The 19,845-nt window shown below is 39.9% G+C and overlaps 1 protein-coding gene across 1 annotated transcript in view; it reads right to left on the bottom strand.

Moving 5' to 3' along the window:
- Window positions 1–276: 276 nt before the first annotated feature.
- The window catches only part of LOC140161683 (condensin complex subunit 3-like), a 37,147-nt gene continuing 17,578 nt past the window's right edge, over window positions 277–19,845 (bottom strand). Inside the window, exons 6-21 of the mRNA XM_072184984.1 lie at window positions 19,089–19,173; window positions 17,754–17,949; window positions 16,609–16,758; window positions 15,888–16,022; window positions 14,817–15,030; window positions 13,751–13,927; window positions 12,671–12,778; window positions 11,828–11,947; window positions 9,921–10,163; window positions 8,865–9,046; window positions 7,715–7,889; window positions 4,977–5,147; window positions 3,850–4,167; window positions 2,352–2,520; window positions 1,562–1,682; window positions 277–469 (exon numbers count right to left, since the gene is read on the bottom strand). Of these exons, the coding sequence (XP_072041085.1) occupies window positions 277–469; window positions 1,562–1,682; window positions 2,352–2,520; window positions 3,850–4,167; window positions 4,977–5,147; window positions 7,715–7,889; window positions 8,865–9,046; window positions 9,921–10,163; window positions 11,828–11,947; window positions 12,671–12,778; window positions 13,751–13,927; window positions 14,817–15,030; window positions 15,888–16,022; window positions 16,609–16,758; window positions 17,754–17,949; window positions 19,089–19,173 (2,757 nt within the window). The remainder of the gene's footprint in view (window positions 470–1,561; window positions 1,683–2,351; window positions 2,521–3,849; window positions 4,168–4,976; window positions 5,148–7,714; window positions 7,890–8,864; window positions 9,047–9,920; window positions 10,164–11,827; window positions 11,948–12,670; window positions 12,779–13,750; window positions 13,928–14,816; window positions 15,031–15,887; window positions 16,023–16,608; window positions 16,759–17,753; window positions 17,950–19,088; window positions 19,174–19,845) is intronic.

The following is a 19,845-nucleotide window of genomic DNA, read 5'->3' as shown; positions in this document are numbered from 1 at the left end:
TGCCCAAAAGTGTCTCCTTTTGACATGACACGTCACATATAGTCTGAGCTCAGTAACACATGTCCGGTATTTGCTTCACACTGAGTTGCAGAGAAAGATGTCTACATGGACTACTAAGAGTTAAAGGTCACAGAAACTATCTGGATGACAGATGAGCTTAGCTTGATATACAGAATGGCGAAGTACAGGATGATGAAAGGATGACAGGTGAATGCTGAGGTCAAAGTTCATAGTTGAGGTCAAAGTTCATAGTGGAGGTTATAGTTCATGCATTTATCAGATGTCATCAAACCATGAGCTATCTGATTCTGTATACCTGTGCTTGGTGGCGGTGTTGGTTCCGACGTTTTCAGCGTCAGATTCGCTGTCGCTGAGGAGCGCTGCCAGATTGACCTTGGTCTTCTTGATGTTGCGTTTCATAGGGACAGCAATGGTTTCTGGGCTCGCCAAGATATCACTATCTATATCCCTGTGGTAAAAATAAAGAGACAAAGATATACAATTACGCACACGATCAATTAATAAACAAACTTTTGGGTCGTGTGGCGCAGTAGCTAGAGCATTGGACTCATGATCGCAAGGTTGGGAGTTTGAACCCCATCTCGACCATTGCCTCCACTCAATTGACCCAAGAGTAATCATTGTACCATCCAAAAATGGACTATCAGGCTATGATGTTTCCAAACACGTAAAAGTTTATAGAAATTGACCGTGTGTCAGCTTGGCGTGATTGCAATCGCCCCAGCCGAGTTCCTCCTGGAGTTTCAGAAATACATACAAATACATTTATATTGCAACATGCAAAATCATATTCTGAGGTGCTGCTGCTTATTGGTGATATTAGAATCAGATCGCTTCCTGAGGGTGGCTGCTACAAGTTGCATACCCTGTCAGCACTTAGATTGTGAATATCAAACAGTGTGTGACTTGGCCATACTCAATATGCCCAGTTACATGTATGAGGGGACTCTAGGGGTTCTCAATAAGCAGTCCGTGGGCCCGATCCGACCCGCTACCAATACACCATTTCGAATCAAGATCGGAAAACCGTACTATTTATTCAGTAAGCTAGGGGGTCAAATTGTACCAAATTGTACCCTTTTACAGCTTATTAAGCCAATGTTCTTTTTACAGAACCGCGACTATACATGTATGCATCACCTCTTCCACAAGTCAGTCTCTTACATAAGACATACTACCACACGCTTGATTGCACGTTGAGTATCCTTGGCAAAGTACCTCTCCCATCCTAAATTGAGCGTCAAAAGTTCATCGCAGTTATGATACCTGTTACACATTGGAACTTTGCACTGTAGATGATGCTGAAGAGGTATTTTTAGGCACACACGATGGGGGAAATTATTTCATGCTTCAGGTTTTATCGGAATGAATCAGTTTGAAAAGGTCTATTGTGGTTGGCTCTGGAACAGCTCTGAAAATAAACAGTTAACATAGCACAACAATGTGTACTTGCAATTAGCACTCAAACACAGATGTTTGAAATGAATGTAGACCACTGTGGCCAGTGAGAAAATATAATAATATCATGCAAGCAACTTACTCAGAAACAGATTTTTTGGATGTTCTAGTAGTCCTTCCTTTCCGTGTTGACTTTGTGGTTTCTGCAGGAGTCTTGAATGTAGCCTTCTTCTGACTGCTACTACTGACAGAGGGTTTACTTCCTGTAAACAAAACAGCATGAAAACAGGCCTAATCAATATTTGAAGAGTTTGGATGCAAAAGCACAAGTTTTCAACAACAAAAAAGTGTTTAAATTTCATGAAAAAGTTTGTCACTAACCCTTTATATAACCAGACATTTAAACATTTCTGGCAATCTTTTCTAACCTTTTGCAAAAAAATGTTGAAAAAAGTTTTGTGTTTGCTGGGATAACCAGGCCTGGAACCGGCAAGAGAGCTAATTTTCCTCTGACTGATGATTTCCCACCATTTCTTATGTATTTCTTTATCCAGAAAAGCAAAATTTCCCTCCAAATCATCAAATTTCCCGGGAAGGAGATTGCCTAATTGCTCATTTTTTCCAGGCCTAGGGATAAGTAGTCAAAATTTATGTAAAGATGCTACTGTTAATCATATTTTCAAACATTAAACCTACGAATTTGTGACATATAATGTCAATTTAATTAAAGCCAGCATCATACAGTAACTGATGTGTTCTTTAATTTGAGACATCGGATTAATAGTGGGGCTCGAACATTCGATGCATTCGGTACAATTTTACTCACAGTGAGGTGATACTCTTTTATTAACCTATTAATAACCAGGTTATTGAGTTTTCGGACCCTTCAGCATAACCCTTCGGCATATCCACCAGTAATCCTCACACCATACCTCTAGGTTTCCTTGTGCTTTTCCGTGTTGTTGGTGGTTCTTCCTCAGGAGCAGCAAATCGTTCCTCAATGGACTCCTCTTGGATCTTCTTTGATTTGCCTCTGGTCTTTCTCTTGGATGTACTCTCTTCAACTATGCTTTCCTCTTCAACTGGTTTAGGTGATTCAGACTGAAATTGGGACAATTAATTATATTAATTATAATTAATTATACAAAGTAAAAGACAAGCATTCAAGAAAATTGTACATGTAACACAGGTACTTGTACAAATCCTGAATATCAGGAATGCCAATTAGGCTAAAAAGGCCCAAAACAGGTTGAAATTAAAAGAAAGTGCAGAAATTTGAACCAAAAGGCTTAAACCTGAAGATTCTCATGCCTGTGAAATGAATATTATGGAGAACTCATCCCAGCAACAGCCTACCTTGTATCACCCCGCGCTCTCTGTCATGCTCAAAATATGATCTAATTCCAAAATGTTTTTTTTTTCTTTTTTCAAATAGCTCAAGGGTTTTGGAATTCAAACCAAATTTAACAGTACAAATAATTTCAGATCCAATGATTTTCATCCACAAAAAATTGAAAAGGTGCAGCAGATTTTGGAATTCCAAACACATTTTACTCATTTGAGGCCAAATTGTGTAAAAATTCAACCAGATTATATCAATTTCAAACTTTCATCAGGAATTTATATAATTTATATAAAACTAGCAAAGATTTCCAGCTGGACTGATTGAACATAAGGTTCAACTGGATGGCACAGGGGGTGTGTGGATTTTGAATGGAACAGCTCAATGCAAGCATGGTGGGGACAGAATCATTGCGATAACCCCAAGCCCTCTTCCACATGCAATACGTTATCAAAAAAAACCAAAGGAGTAAAATAAATAAAATAAATAAATAAATTTCTGTATTTATATAGCGCTTTACCACAGATCACGGAGTGTTCAAAGCGCTGTAATTTCGCTGACATGGTGAATCATCACAATCAGATCACATCGACTAGGCATTGTGCAGCCGGAATAGTGCAAACCTATCCGCACTTTTTAACATCCACCATTTATCTGTGCAGCTTCCCAAATTCCATTGGGTGAAGGAAGTTTTTGTTAACCAAACAACTAATCACCGATTTTTTGAAAGCAGGAGGAAACCGGAGATCCCGGAGAAAACCTGCGAGAGCGAGCATGGAATCGGGATAAACCAAGTGCACGTGAGTCCTTGGGCCATGACATGGCTTGAACCCGGGACCTCAGTGGTGCAAAGCGAGGGAACTACCACTGCGCTAATTCGCCATCCCTAAAAAAATGTGTGCATTCTATTATGAAATTGGCTATTTCAGTTGAAATCCACACACCCCTATAGAAGACATGACATTAATCTCGCACGCAGGGGGTGTAGATTTCAAAAGGAATTCACACTCCTGTGCGGAAGATTAAGGTCATGTCTTCCATAGTAAGGATTTCAACTGGAATAACCCAATGTTGATACCATCTCTCACCTTTTCAGAAGTGACCTCTGTCTCTTCAGTTTCTTGTGATACCACCTTGTCCTCTTCTTCCACTTCTTGACTCTTTGCTTCCTCTTCCTCCACTTCTTGACTCTTTCCTTCCTCTCCTGTATGCTGCTCCTGTGTGTCCTGTGTATCCTTGGTGTCCTGTGTATCCTCCTCTTGACTATTCACCCCTTCATCTTCTTGGCTCGAAGCACCCATCTCATGGTCTGTTTTGATTTCAGCACCAGCACCACTGTTAAGTGCTTTCTCTACGGTTTGCTGGAACTTTACTAGCTGCTTTTTGGAGAGTTTCTCATCAACAGCCTGATTGGAAGGAAATGGTATTAAAATAAATGTCTGCACAGCTTTATCATGAAATCACCAGCATATCTTTTTATGCTTAAAAAGCCAATCAGGGCATTAATAGCAGTAATATACTACAGGTAATGCTGACAGGTTGTTGAAAAGATAGTAATTTATCTCCTGCTTGAAGCTCAGCTTATCCTGGTTTGACACAACATAATCAAGAAGGGCATTCCATATGCTGGCAGTACGAGCGTAAAGGGCTGAAATGATCTCTTGTGGTTCACAAAGTTAGATCTGGGAACTTTCACAGCAAGGTCATGTGACTTGACGGTACGCAAAAGGCATGAACTATACGAGACTCGGGCAGTAGTAGCTGTCATAACATATGGCAGTAGTGGCAAAAGGGTGCAGTTGGGTCAAAATTAAAATATTAAGGTTTTGATATCACTCAATTCCCTTTACAATGATACCAAAATCATGCATTGACAAGATGTGGCAAATCTCAGAATTGATATTCCCATCATTTGTTCACCCTTTTTCAACTTTACCGGTCTGTAGCGCAAAATGGAACTTGCAGACAACTGCATCATTGTGCCGCGATGATACATAATAATGCTTTTTACATACCTTTAAGGTTATCAACACTGATGGCATTAGGCAATTTCAGTTGAAATCCCTTTGGCAGACAGGACCATAATCTTCCATGCAGGTTGTATGAATTTCAAATGGGGTAACCTGAATGGGTGACTCCATTTAAAATCTACACACCCTATGTGGGGGATTAAGGTGGTGTCTTCCATAAGGGGTGTAATGGATTTCATACTTACGCCAATCATCTGTCCAGACAGGAGACTCAGGTCTTTCATTAGTGTATTGTTTGTGTGTGACACGGCCAGCATGTTCAGGGTCTTGCATAAGGTACGTATGCCTGGCGCATCAGGCTCCACAAGAATCTCATTACAGATCTTCAAGCTTAAGCTGTCATGGACTGTACTATCCTATAAGAAAATGATTTGAGAAAAAGATAGTCATCATATAGTAAGACAAACAATGATCTACATGTATACACTAAATTTTGCAATAAGGTAAAGGGGAAGCATGTTTTGGCAGGGGTTCAAGTTCGCAATCAATTGGGGTAACCTGTTTAGGGAGATTATCGCAAAGGGCCTTTGCAAGAACCTTGTACATTGTAGTGCAGGGCGATATATTCAAAAAATTGTCTTCATCTATTGCTAGTAGTTCCCCTGTTATGTGATCACTTATACAGCGAAAGCAACCAATGGAGACACTTTCATTACTATGCTAGCAAGGTCATATCTATTATTATGGGATGGTTGAGTAATATAAACATTGAAAGTAGGCTACATGCATGTATGGGCCATGGATTCCTATCCATGATTGTATAATAAATGGACAGGGCGAAGATGCCTTTTCCCCAACATTTCAGAATTATATTTTTGGATTAATGAGATTATCAAATCATATTTCGGTTGCAGATTTAGGTAAAATATAATAGAACATGCAATCTGAGAATTGGAAGCTTACAAGAACCAATTTTGGTTCTCCTAGTTGTAATCCAGCTGGGACCTTCAGGAGAACCTGTTCTCCTCAAATTTGAATCCCTGTTTGGTGTCTGCTGCAGCCCCTGCACAGGGACAGTCAGGTGGGGGAGGGGGAATAGGGAACAAGCGAAGTAAAACTTCTAGACCTCAATTCCTACCTCTACAACTGTATCCTGGCTGTCTGCAATCTTGAGATTCCTGTGATCAGTCAGATGATTCAGGAATGTTGCCACATTGTTCTCATTAATACTTGCTAATGGCGAGGTAGTTGGAACAGGGACAGCCAGGTGGGGGAGGGGGGCATAGGGGAACAAGCGAAGTAAAACTTCTTGACCTCAGTTCCTACCTCTACAACTGTATCCTGGCTGTCTGCTATCTTGAGATTCCTGTGATCAGTCAGATGGACCAGGAATGTTGCCACATTGTTCTCATTAATACTTGCTAATGGGGAGGTGGTTGGAACAGGGACAGTCGGGGGGAGGTACTAGGGGAACAAGCGAAGTAAACTTCTTGACCTCAGTTCCTACCTCTACAACTGTATCCTGGCTGTCTGCTATCTTGAGATTCCTGTGATCAGTCAGATGGACCAGGAATGTTGCCACATTGTTCTCATTAATACTTGCTAATGGGGAGGTGGTTGGAACAGGGACAGTCGGGAGGTACTAGGGGAACAAGCGAAGTAAACTTCTTGACCTCAATCCCTACCTCTACAACTGTATCTTGGCTGTCTGCAATCTTGAGATTCCTGTGATCAGTCAGATGATTCAGGAATGTTGCCACATTGTTCTCATTAATACTTGCTAATGGCGAGGTAGTTGGAACAGGGACAGCCAGGTGGGGGAGGGGGCATAGGGGAACAAGCGAAGTAAAACTTCTTGACCTCAGTTCCTACCTCTACAACTGTATCCTGGCTGTCTGCAATCTTGAGATTCCTGTGATCAGTCAAATGAACCAGGAATGTTGCTACATTGTTCTCATTAATACTTGCTAATGGGGAGGTGGTTGGAACAGGGACAGTCGGGGGGGAGGTACTAGGGGAACAAGCGAAGTAAACTTCTTGACCTCAGTTCCTACCTCTACAACTGTATCCTGGCTGTCTGCTATCTTGAGATTCCTGTGATCAGTCAGATGGACCAGGAATGTTGCCACATTGTTCTCATTAATACTTGCTAATGGGGAGGTGGTTGGAACAGGGACAGTCGGGGGAGGTACTAGGGGAACAAGCGAAATAACTTCTTGACCTCAATTCCTACCTCTACAACTGTATCCTGGCTGTCTGCAATCTTGAGATTCCTGTGATCAGTCAGATGGACCAGGAATGTTGCCACATTGTTCTCATTAATACTTGCTAATGGGGAGGTGGTTGGAACCGGGACAGTCGGGGGTGGGGGGGGGGGAGGTACTAGAGGAACAAGCGAAGTAAACTTCTTGACCTCAATTCCTACCTCTACAACTGTATCCTGGCTGTCTGCAATCTTGAGATTCCTGTGATCAGTCAGATGGACCAGGAATGTTGCCACATTGTTCTCATTAATACTTGCTAATGGGGAGGTGGTTGGAACAGGGACAGTCGGGGGGAGGTACTAGGGGAACAAGCGAAAGTAAAACTTCTTGACCTCAATTCCTACCTCTACAACTGTATCCTGGCTGTCTGCAATCTTGAGATTCCTGTGATCAGTCAGATGATTCAGGAATGTTGCCACATTGTTCTCATTAATACTTGCTAATGGGGAGGTGGTTGGAACAGGGACAGTCGGGGTGGGGGGGGGGGAGGTACTAGAGGAACAAGCGCTTAAGTAAACTTCTTGACCTCAATTCCTACCTCTACAACTGTATCCTGGCTGTCTGCAATCTTGAGATTCCTGTGATCAGTCAGATGGACCAGGAATGTTGCCACATTGTTCTCATTAATACTTGCTAATGGGGAGGTGGTTGGAACAGGGACAGTCGGGGGAGGTACTAGGGGAACAAGCGAAGTAAAACTTCTTGACCTCAATTCCTACCTCTACAACTGTATCCTGGCTGTCTGCAATCTTGAGATTCCTGTGATCAGTCAGATGGACCAAGAATGTTGCCACGTTGTTCTCATTGATACTTGCTAATGGTGAGGTGGTTGGAGCTTCAAATAGCGTCTGTAATGTCGGTAGGAATGCTTGCTCGACACACTCTTGCTGAGACCTATGAGAAATTAGAGTAGCAAAAATGGAAGTTATTACACAGTGGAATAAGAGGCTCAATTTTGTTGCACTTTGCTTGAATCAGAATTTCTTCTTGCAAACTTATCAAGAATCAACTGTCTTACTGCATGAAGATTGGTCAAAAGTCTCAGAGAATCATTGCAAGAATTGATTCTCTAATTCTTGCCAAATCAAGGCTCTGGGAAGTTAAAAAAAAGTACCACTTTGACATTAGGTAAAAAAAAAAAGCTTGCCCTACACCGACCGACCGACCCAAAATTGGCCAAAATAAGGGTGCCGTATTTCGTCAAATAGTCGCCCCCCCCTCAAATAAACGCCCCCCACCACTTTTTTCAACCAAGATGTTTCAAAAATTCCGATATTTCCATGCTATCTTGTGTAGTAAGCTTACCAAGTTGCTCACATGGTCGGTAATAGCAGCAATAAATGGCGAAAATCTGCATCAGAAACCCGGAAGTGAACCAGAAGTCAGTGTCAAAAGTTCATAGTTCGTCATTTTAGCGCGACTTTTAAGCTTACCTAATGATTTTAACGGGAATTGTCGTGCTAAAATGACCTCTAATAAACCCCCCCCTTGGAAAAATGTAGCAGGCGTTTATTTGATTTAATCTGGTATGCCCTTTTCAATTTTTTTTTAGTTATAATTTTAATAGTTTTTTATTACTTTTTCTGTGTGTAAATTTCATTTCAAAACTAAATTTGGTCAACATTTTCTTAAGAATTTTAATAAAAATATACCTGAAATAATAAAGAAGAAAATCATAACAGTAAAACTTATATAACATTCATAACTGTCCATTCCACGTGACCAATGTTCATTGTCTATAAGCCTATACAGTAGCGAGTCATAAAAAATATTTTTCCGACCTATTGACCCACTCCAAAAATCTCACTGGAGTGGCAAACAAACGAGGGAAAAAAAGTGAAACCACACCACACTGATTAACTAACTAACCTTCCAGCCATAGCAAACACAGGGAAGAAAGCCCCCAGACATTGCCTGAGATGCAGATCTTCCTCCGTTGTTGGGTTGTGCCAAAGGATGAGAAGACGTCTCAGCAACTTAGGGCTTGACACACGGCCTGCTAACAACAGTTTGGCCATTCCTTCTGCTGCCACTGTACGAATCTCAGAACTCTGTAAATAAAGCATAGGGACATACAGAGGTTTCAACACTTGCACCATGTACACAATTTCAAATGGGATTATTCCATTAGAATGAGCGACTCCATTAGAAATTTACACCATCTGAAGGGGAGATTAATGTCACGTCTTCCACACCACAGGAGTGAAATGGATTTCAACTGTTAAAGTTAAATCCTTCCCAAGCCTTTCGGCCCATTGGGCGGTGCCTATCTCCGTTTCATAACCCTAGGCTACATGTCTGCAAGCAGAAAAGCTACAGTAGGGGGTTAGTCCACTGGTAGCCATGTGTTTAACTTTCCCTACTCCATTCTTTCAATGCCGAATGCCTGGCAAGAAGGCAGTGGGTACCATTTTTTCAAAGCCTTTGGTATGGCCCAGCCGGGATTCAAACCCTCGACCTCCCGATTGTGAGGTGGACGCTCTAACCACTAGGCCACCACGCCGGATTTCAACTGGAATAGCCCAAATTTTGCCAAAATGATGCGCATTCGCCTATAAATGTGTATATCCATATCAAAATGATGCATTTGTCCACTATGTGTCTCTTTTTACATAATAGCTAGGAATTATAATAGCTAGGAATTAATAGTCAGGAATTAAGCTAGGAATTAACCAGACTCATCTCAAGTGAAGGTCACTTTAAATCAACCGTAAATCACATGGTTTAGGAATACCAAGAACATTCCTAAAACATGTGCCTTGGGGATGATTTGAAGTGAGTCTGGTATTTATTCTTAGCTATTATGTAAAAAGAGACACATGTAGCAGCCAACAAGTGCATCATTTTGATATGGATGGACACAAATCTGATCAAAATTTATTTAAAAAGCTAATTCTAAAGAGAAACATTGATATTAAAACGTACCTCACTATCCAGAAGACCAGACAGAATAGCAACAGCACTGTTAGCAGCAGTTTTGTTCTGCTTTTCCTCTTTATCCCCCTCCTCCCCCTGATCCTCCTCATCTTCCTCACTATCAGCATCATCATCACTGGCAGAGGGAACAGCTCCGTCAACTTTAAAAGCCTCAAGACCATAGAGATGCAAGAGATCAAAAACAGCCTGGAGAGCAGTCACTTTGATGGTTTCCTGGTCCACTTGGGATATCTGACAGGGAACAAAATGACAGGGAACAAAAGTAAGCGGCCTGGTATGGAAAAACAACGATGCTAAAAGCTTTTTGAGAAAAACACATACACAAATTCAGATACATTGTTTTGCCGTAAAATTGCTAAGAAGTAAAAATAAGGCAGAGATATGTTCATGAAAGTTCATCTGTGTTGGTATAAATCATGATTTTGATTTAAACTTTTGATCCAAACACAAGGAAATTAAGTCCTACCTCGGAATTTACAGATCATGACCTGATACAGTCACTAATTTGCTGATGAAAGATGGAGTACCATCTGAAAATACTGAGGTAGGAATTAATTCATTGTGTTTGGATCAAAACTTTAAATCAAAATCAAGGCAGAGATATGTTAAGCTATCTTTAAATCGGTAAGATTTTGTAAGTTAAGACTTTCAGAAATGAAAAGAGCGCCCTTGATTTACCCCAAAACAGACTTGAACTAAAAAAGTCTAAATTTTGAGTTTCACTGTTTTACCATATCAGGGTCATAATGACATTCATCTTACTATAAATAGGGGAATGTTGTGGGTGTGTGAACGGAAAAGCTCCGTCAGTTTCGATCCAAATGTCGCCAAATTCATACCGGAGATCGATGAATATACGGGAGCGTGTTTAAACTTTATTTGGTTGAAAAGCGGTCAAGAATTGGTTGCAAAACAGTGAAAATATGGGTAAAAGCGGGGTTTTGTTATGAAAATTGGTTACCAGCCTACAGCGTCACTGCAGCTGGCCGGCAGCGCGTCGGCGCCGCGTGCGTATTGCGCACTACGCGAATGCGCGCGTAACGGCGCAGAGCCACGCAACTTGCGAGTCAGAGGCCAGTGGACATGATATAATACGGTAAGAAGGAAAAATAAAGGACAAAAAGGTACATGGACGGGTGATAACGGGTGAACGCACCCTGAGACATGCTATGAGAGGACATAATAAATACGGGAATAGGATGTGTGTTGTATAAACAACATGAAGCGGTACTATAAAGAAAAGAAAATTAAAATGAGGACAAAAAAATACGAGTAATAGGCCAGCGGACGCGGGTTAAAGTAACTAAATGAAAGGGAGGAGCGAAACAAAGAAGGAAAGAAACTAAGCAGGAAATGTAAGTAAAAAAGAAGCTAAAAATAATGAGAACAGAATTAAATAAAAAACATGGAAACGGGAAATCACAAGCAGCAAATAAACAAAGAAGCTAAAGGAAATGTAAGAAAGAACAAGATTTAGAAAATAATGGGAGCGGGGTTAAATAAATAACATGGAAGCGGAAAATCACAAGCTAAGCATAAGAAACTAAAAAAGAAAATGTAAGAAGAGATAGATTTAGGTAAATAAAATGTACCTTTTCAATGATTTTGCCTGTTCAGTAATTATTCCTGTTATAGTGAACGCTCCCATTTATTCATCTAGCGGGGACCCGCGCGAAGCGCGGGTGTCCCGCTAGTCAGTATAATTACAAATTTACACATACAGTCCAACTTCCCTTATCCAGACCTTATCTCTTTTTACAGATCTCTTGGTTATCCGGCTGTGTGTGTGATCTTTGGAGATGTTTGAAGCAAATTGATTCTTGTAAATCTGTTTTGTGAAAACCCAAATTGAAGCTCAGTCTAAATCAGGAACTGGCCCAGCATTAGTACCTTACCTGCATCAAAAGAAGTAGTTGTTGACAAGCAAACGTCTTACTGAGTAGAGATGCCAGCCCAATGCAATTCACTGCCAGATTCCTGACAGCTGGATCTTGATTCTGTATGCCTGGTAACACCTGTAAAGAAATGAATTGAGATGAGTATAGCATTTTAAGATTTATTAAGATTCAGATTTAATTGTTATCAATCCATGGAGCCTTCACACCTAGGTATACCTGTGTTGGACTCACATTATTTGGGGCATCCTGAAGTAGGTTTGAGATTGGGGATGTTCAAGGTTTGGTGTCTGTGGATGTAAGCAAATAGAAACCAAGTTGACATCTGGCGCATCTTAGGGACCAACACTCTGCTGCGAAAAAAAAAACAACTTCCCCGGCCCTAACTTCCTACCTCCCCTGAGAATCTAATGGTGCGTCCCTTACCAGTGACGGAAAGAGAGAGAAACATGGGGTGGAAAAGAGAGACGGAAACAAATTGAGATAGAGATGAAGAGACATGGAGGGAGGGAGGAAGAGAAGACAGATGCAGGGAAAAAGGTGTGTGAGGGGATGGGAAGAGGGGGGTCTTATCATCACGTGTAGCCAAAACAACCTAAGATCATTTTCCTTGTGCAGACACAAAATAATGTTCCATTAAAGAAAAATATTCCACAGGGCATTAGTAATTGCTGCAGACTGATTGCCACAATATTAATACAGTAAAGGTCTCCATGGGTATACCCTGTAGAGCCGATTACGGATTCAGGTAAAACCTTATGAAGATAATTTTGCGCCATGAAGAAAAAAAAAACTTTAGGTAGGGAGTTTGTGCATGTGGGGTGGGTGTAGGGGTGAACTTACCAATGTGTCAATAAGAGTCTGTAAAGTTGGGTTGAGTTTGTTGACAGACAATTGTTGCATCATTTCACTGGCTATCCGCATACATTTCACTAACGTAGCAGGGTCACTCTGGGAGAGGATGGATGTAAAATCAAATCACAATGTATCAACAATTTGAATTTTAAAAGCTTGTATTAGAAAGTAAGCTGTTTATTTGTCATTTTCTCTAGCAAACATACGATGATAGAGATGTTGATGGAAACTGCTCTAAGTAAATCCCTATGGAGTATGGTTTTCCTCAAGGAACTGTCATTGGCCCATTTGGGTATCAAGTTGTCTTTCACACAAATAAGGTTGCATAATTATTACATCATCACAATATATTTATCATATCTCATAGATTATATATTCAAAATATATATTCAACCTATGCATCATGGAGAAATACTTCCATCATACGCCACCCCAAAATGGCATCTTTAAATAAAAAAACTGAACTAATTAGCGCATGCCGACATGCGGCAAACTTCAAACTGAAAAATCTCGCATAGACACAACCTATACGCGCGCGAGAGTTAAATGCACGCGAGAGAGTTAAATGCGCACGCTAATACCGCAATTACGCACAGGAAAGATACACTTCATCTTGTTTTGTTTTGTTTTCATTACATTTGACTATCCCTGATGAGAGGAGACAGCAGTCTTCTTGAAACAAGTTTGTAGGATATGAATAAGATTTAATGAACTGATCCATCTTTATATTTATTTATTTATTCAAACTTTTATATATAAATATATATGATCCTAATATCCCAACAAGAGAGATGTTGTCAGCCCTATATGTTTAGGCTCAAACAGTATGTAAAAAACATACAAAAATTTTAAGATGGGTACTGATTATTTGAACTTCAGTGGCATAGCCAGGGGGGCACCTGCCCCAATGAGATCTCTTGCCCCCACCATGTATGATGCCAGCCGCCATGCTATTTAAGATTTTCATGCCATTTTTTGTCCTTTTTAGCCCATTTTGATAACCATATTCGTAAAATGTTGCCCCACCCTCTGAAAAAGTCCTGGCTACACCACTTTTGCCAACCTTACCTTTTCTTCTTTCTTCTCATAAGTACTAACATTAGATTGTTCCATCAGAGAGGCCTTACTCATCTCCAGGTCCTCCAGCATATTCTTGTACTCAGCAGCCTTGCCAAAGTCCTGTTTGGCGACAAGGTCTTCCAAAGTGTCTCGCGTCTCGTTGAGCTGTACACGAATACTTGCCAACTGAAACAAACAAACAAGAATTCATAATCAAGGGCTCAAATTTAGAACCTGTTTTGGGTTGCAGGAGCTGTTCATATATATGCGATAGAAAATGATTTCCCTCATTTCAGATTAGTGTGTTAGCCTCTTTTTCCAGATGCAAATTGCTTTTTTCATGTGTCTTCTATTTCTGTTTTGCTCTGCTATTTCTGCATTGCATCTTCGCAGTCGATGACTGCATATTTATGACAGAAATCAGACGATTAAGCCGACGAGTGGAAGCAGGGCGGCACAGCCCAGCACTCAGATTTAGAGCCCACCACTGATAAACAATTTAAACTCTAGCACCCAGCACTCAAGTGTCAAAAATTGCAAAATCACATAGAACTTGGCCAAATTTAGACAATTGTCAATAAAATTGTCAATTTCACGAAAATTCCCTCAAATACCACCCAGCACTAAAAATTTTCAAGCTACAACCCCGAGTGGGAGAATTGGTAATCAATTTGATCATAGCACAAAACGTATTGAGGTATGTTTTAATACATCATTTTACTCAAAATTCCTTTGGATTTTTTTACAAGAACTTTTGCAAAGTTTATTCATTGACAATCCTGATGAACTTATTTATGGATACTAGCATCTTGATTTAATGCTCTGCATACTAGACTTCAACATAAAAAGTCCCAAGTTTTGAGATAGTTTCTCAAAATATCAAGAGCTATCTTAAGAGCCACTGAAGCAATACTAGGCTTGTTTGTACTCATTTTAATGCATTTTTCATGCTGATTCCAAATATGGTCATGAAAAGTTACATTTCTGAAAATGTGTAATCTTAAAAACAAAATTTGAAACTTGTCGTCTGCAGTCGACACCCACGTTCAACATTACCAGTACAGCTCCAGCCTACCTTCAATTCCTTCTTTCTCTTCTCCTCATCTGATATCTCTACTTCCACCGTTGTGATGGGTTCCCTCACATCAGCAATGATCTCAGCCATGATTGTGATGCGCTCTTCATCGTTGCTGTGGATGCGATTAAAGAGCTCCACCAGTTGTTTAACGAGAGGAGACGGAACATAGGGTGCTATCAGCATCTCTTGTATGGTGCTGTCAAGGCGTTTCCTGAAAAATAAAAATAAAAATAAAATAATGCACACTGCATAGTAGGCTTAGAGGACGAAATCAAAACTTGACCAGCTGTTGACCGCCGGTTCCGTCCGAGTTTTGATTTCATACCTAACAAGAAGCATTGGTGTCTACAATTGAGTGCAAAAGTACCTGGTAATTGTTCATATTTCATACTGTCCATGTGAAGTTTACCATACAATATTGTTTTTGTATATAGGTTCCAATCTATTTTGAATCCCATCCCACCCCACCTATCAATGTTGAAGCACACAAGTAAAGTTTGTTGGCTTATAACACGGAAAATTATTCGGTTTTTTGTTACTTAGCACGACAAAATAAAGTCCTCACTTACGCTCGAGCAAATTCACATAAGCGGACACCAGTAACACATTACACAACAGTGAGGCGCTTGCTAAGCAACATTGAATAAGGGAAGCAGGGAGGGTCATTGAACTGTGCAAGTGTTGTAGCAATTTGGCAATTGATTGTAGTTTGGAACTCACATTATATTACACCCCAGTTCCAATTTAATAGTTGAATCTGCTGTTGAATCTTTAGTGTAGCAATCTATGCAATGTAACTTGTAAGTATAATGTGGCTGATTTTTGGACTTGACATAGGGACACATGTTATTGTGACACATGCACAGGGTTCGATTCAACTGGTGTCGTGGAGCAAAATGCTCCCCATTTTGGACAACCTGCTACACAAATTTCAGCTTGTATAGCAATTATTTACAATGTAAATATATGCTAATATTATAAGAACATCGCCTAAAATAAATTTTTCAAAGTAAATCGAACCTTGCACATGCACACCCTGTAGAGAGGAATTATGTTTAGTACCCTTACCTGCCTACTTCATCAGACAAATCCAAGAGACTTGCTATATGTAGCAACTGCTCAGCAATGAACTCATTCTTCAGTAACTCTTCCACAACGGTTTCATTGGCATCTCCGACAGTTGTATTCAAGGTCTTCACAAAGCTAGAGGTTCAAAACAGACAAAAATTGTCAGCATTACATGAAACACTCTTCAAACTCACATAATACTTGTGTACTTTACAACTGATGATTGTCAGGGTGCCAGTTAATGATAATGATAATTAATGATTTTAACAAGTTCCCTTTGTTTCTGCACATTCAAAGACTAACTGTGCAGGCCTTGCAATAAGTAAGAATTTTATGCAGGTCCTCAAGGTAATTCTTATGAAGACGATGGGAATGTTGTGCACATAAAAAGTTAAGGGCCCTCAAAGACATCCAGGGCCTGCACACACTATAGCAGCATTAATTTGCACTTCCCAGCAGCAATTGGTGGATATGTCAAACCGCACATTTAATATAAATCCCATTATTTATTATATTATTTGAGACTTATTTAAGGGGTCCATTTTTGTAATTATGTTTATAATTGAAGACCGAATTAAAAAGACCAGTTTGCGTATGACGTCCTGTCAAGCAGACCAAAAATGCCGTACTGCACAGGTCAGCAAACTAGTCTTATTATCTCCAATTATAGTATGTTTTGAGTTTGGAAACACAACCATTATGCTGGTTCCCTTCATCTTACCTTTGAAGGTATTCACAGAAAGCAGATACTGTTGGAACCAAGTTGTCAATGAGAACCTCCCCAGTGGCTCCTTGTGTCTTCAGGAAAGCGCATAAGTGATGCCAATAGAGGGCGCCTTCACAGGTCAAATCTGTGGCTGGAATCACATGACTGAGGGAAAACAAATTCAATAGTTGTGTAGTAGAATGCTGTCCTCAATCGGTCAACGTCTAGGTTGATGACTGAGAAACCTATGTCTTAAAATACATTGTTGTACTGGTCTAACACTATCTTGACTTTTAGCCTCCATTTTGTTTGACTTTTGAAATGTTCATTGTATCTGACCCAATTATGCATAATGCACAAATTTACTTGTGAACGTTTCAGCAAACTTCCCTGCACTTGACGAGGAATGACATTTGATTGAATTATAATAAGAATAATTTGGTATATAATTATACAGAGAGTAAGTACAATTCAGCTGCAAGTAGGGGCAACTTGGCCTAGATGATGACTAAGTATTCTGTTTGGGAGATAATTAATGTCATTTGTAACAACTGCTTTATCATTTTCGCCATTTTTGCAGAATAAATTTGATTCCATTCAAAGCCTAAAGTTGTTGAAGTTTCCAGACGTCCCATTTCCACCCAAGTTTAATGGCAAGTCTCATATTTTACCTAGGACCTAGTGTTTATTCCTGCCCAAAACTAGCCATACGCACCTTGTACTTTTGCTGTTCTTGGACATTTTAAACATGTGGCTTTGCTGTAATTTAAAAGGCCCGCCTTTTTGCGTGATTTGGCAGTGTCCCTAGTCTATTGATTTTATGCTAATGCTGTTACGTAATTTTTAGAAACGAGAATTTGATGTTTTTTGTTACTTGCGTGAGTCATTAAGTTCCAACTTACGCCTGCATAAATTCATGACACTTGACTTGCTGATATATATAATATAGTCACATCAATTTCTCTGTCATGTGTCAGTCATGCAATATGCACTTCCCATAGGTGCTGAGCCCAGCTATGTGTATGCCATTCACTATCAATACCCGATGTTGAGAATCCCACCAATTACGAGCTGATCAGAGTCAATTAAGAATATTGATATTGCCCATGACACATGACTTGCTGATATATATATAATATTGTCACATCAATTTCTCTTACTTTTCATTCAGCAATTCAAAGTTGTCCACTAGTTCTGCCGGTGAGACTTTGTTGAAAATCACGTTTAGAGCCAACTCGGCCGTATCGTCAGTAGAATTCTCGACATCAAGACACTTGAGGAAGTCCAAGACATTACCGTCAAATGTGCGCAGCCAGGACTGCAACAACTTGGTGGCGCATGCCTCCTTGACAGCAGCTGATTAAAAAAATAAAATGTTTTGAAAACAAATGATTGATTGATATATCTAGCAAATTTTTTTTAAACCCAGGCCAAGTTAACAGAGTGTAAAATAGACCTTTGGGTGAACTTCTTTTTCTAAAGATAGTCCAATAAGTCCATTTGAAGCCTCTCAATTGGTATTATATACTTCATAAACATATTCTTGTTCATTGATTGGTTAAGAGCGAATCACATTCTCATGACCAAAAAAGAATTCTACCATAGTACTCCCACCCGTAAATAGTACCTCTTAACCCCCTGAGTAGTACCTGCCGATCTAACATGGTTATGATATCCTCATTTTAATCACCAATCAGAATGGAGCTTTTGCATATATATAATTCACCCCAATTCTTTTGCGTAGTGAAATAATTATTATTCTACCAATGTTCCTGATTGGTCCAATTGATAATGAAAACTTCTTTTTGGTCAATCGGCAAGTAGTTCTCATGGGGTTAAGCGGTAAATGGTCTTTTCAATGACCCGGATGAGCCTTGAATAGTCGTTCCAAGCTGTCTAATGGTATTTTGACAATGACTTCCCTTTGCACGCTTTGTATGCGATGGAACAGTGCACATGTGCGCAACTTGCGTATTTGCACACAGAGTGATTTCTTGCTGCTGTCCAAGTCCAATTTAGCTTATTCTATTTTATGACGGGCATTGGGCAACATATAGTTTGCGCTAGTCACTCAGGATACAAACTTGTATTACTAGCACAAATTTTGAATATTATAACAAAACTACAGGGACCCTTCGTAAACTTACGTTTAGTAAAAGGATATTTCTAACTTGCAAGCGGTTACTTGAATTACAAAGGGTTAAAAGTGAAATAGATCCTGAAAATTTATTTGGCCTTTTTTTGTTGCTAGTTTTTATGCTGAAGTGTAAAAAAAAAATTCCAGCAAAGCTACATGTCTGTCAATTCCCCAGCCAAGTGGTTACATAACTCCTTAGTAACTGGATCATGCACCTTTTGGAATTGGTAGTCATGCCATAGACTTTGTGTTGTGATCATTTTGATCTTGGTGCAGGACTCAAAAGCGTGATCCAGTTGACATAGTGATAATAGGATTATACGTAACACTTTGCTGGCAAATTTTAGTGGCATCTTACCTGTCCTATCTGATAGTCCATGTTTGAGTAGCTTGACTCGCTGGGCTATGGTCAAAGCTCGAATGTGAACCTTTTCTGAGATAATCTGTAACAAAATGAATAAATTAAACACCAGAGGACATTAGAAGTATTCACTTGTCTTAGAATAATCACTGTGGAATGTACCATCAACATACCATTTTTTTCTAGTGGCCATACATATGCATGTAGGTGATTAGCCTAATTACTTTGGATTGTGGTTAATTCTCTTATGCTGGTTTAATATTTTCCTGCTGCTTGCACATCGATTTTGTGGTGACCAGCAGCAAGCCAATATACCAATCACTCCTCCGCTTTAGTTTTGACGAATGAGAATACGATTTTTGGTTAATAAGCACAGAGCGGCAATATTGGCTTTCAGAGTCCTTCAGCAGCAGCAACGAGGTGCTGCTGGGTGACTACCGCTAGAAAAGTGTATGTGGCACGATGAAGTAGAATATCAGCATTAACGTTATCGTCTTTGGAAATCCAGTCCAGAACTGGACTGAAATCACAATTTACTTTATCTATGATGATCTATCCACATCAAAGCACTGCTGTCTACAAGCTGTAACTATAGCTAATGGAGGTCATGGCCTTAATCTTAAAATGGAATCGCCCATTCAGGTAAAGCGATAAGTCATACTCCGTGTGTGTGGAAGGATAAGGTCATGTCTTCCATAGGGGGTTTTCAAATGATATGCAATGCAAAATGCAGCAAAACAAAGTATATTTGGCC

This window comes from Amphiura filiformis, chromosome 10 (genome assembly GCF_039555335.1).
Source record: "Amphiura filiformis chromosome 10, Afil_fr2py, whole genome shotgun sequence".
Taxonomy (NCBI): domain Eukaryota; kingdom Metazoa; phylum Echinodermata; class Ophiuroidea; order Amphilepidida; family Amphiuridae; genus Amphiura; species Amphiura filiformis.
Note: the sequence above shows the minus strand (reverse complement) of the source record. Positions and strands in the feature narration are given on the sequence as shown.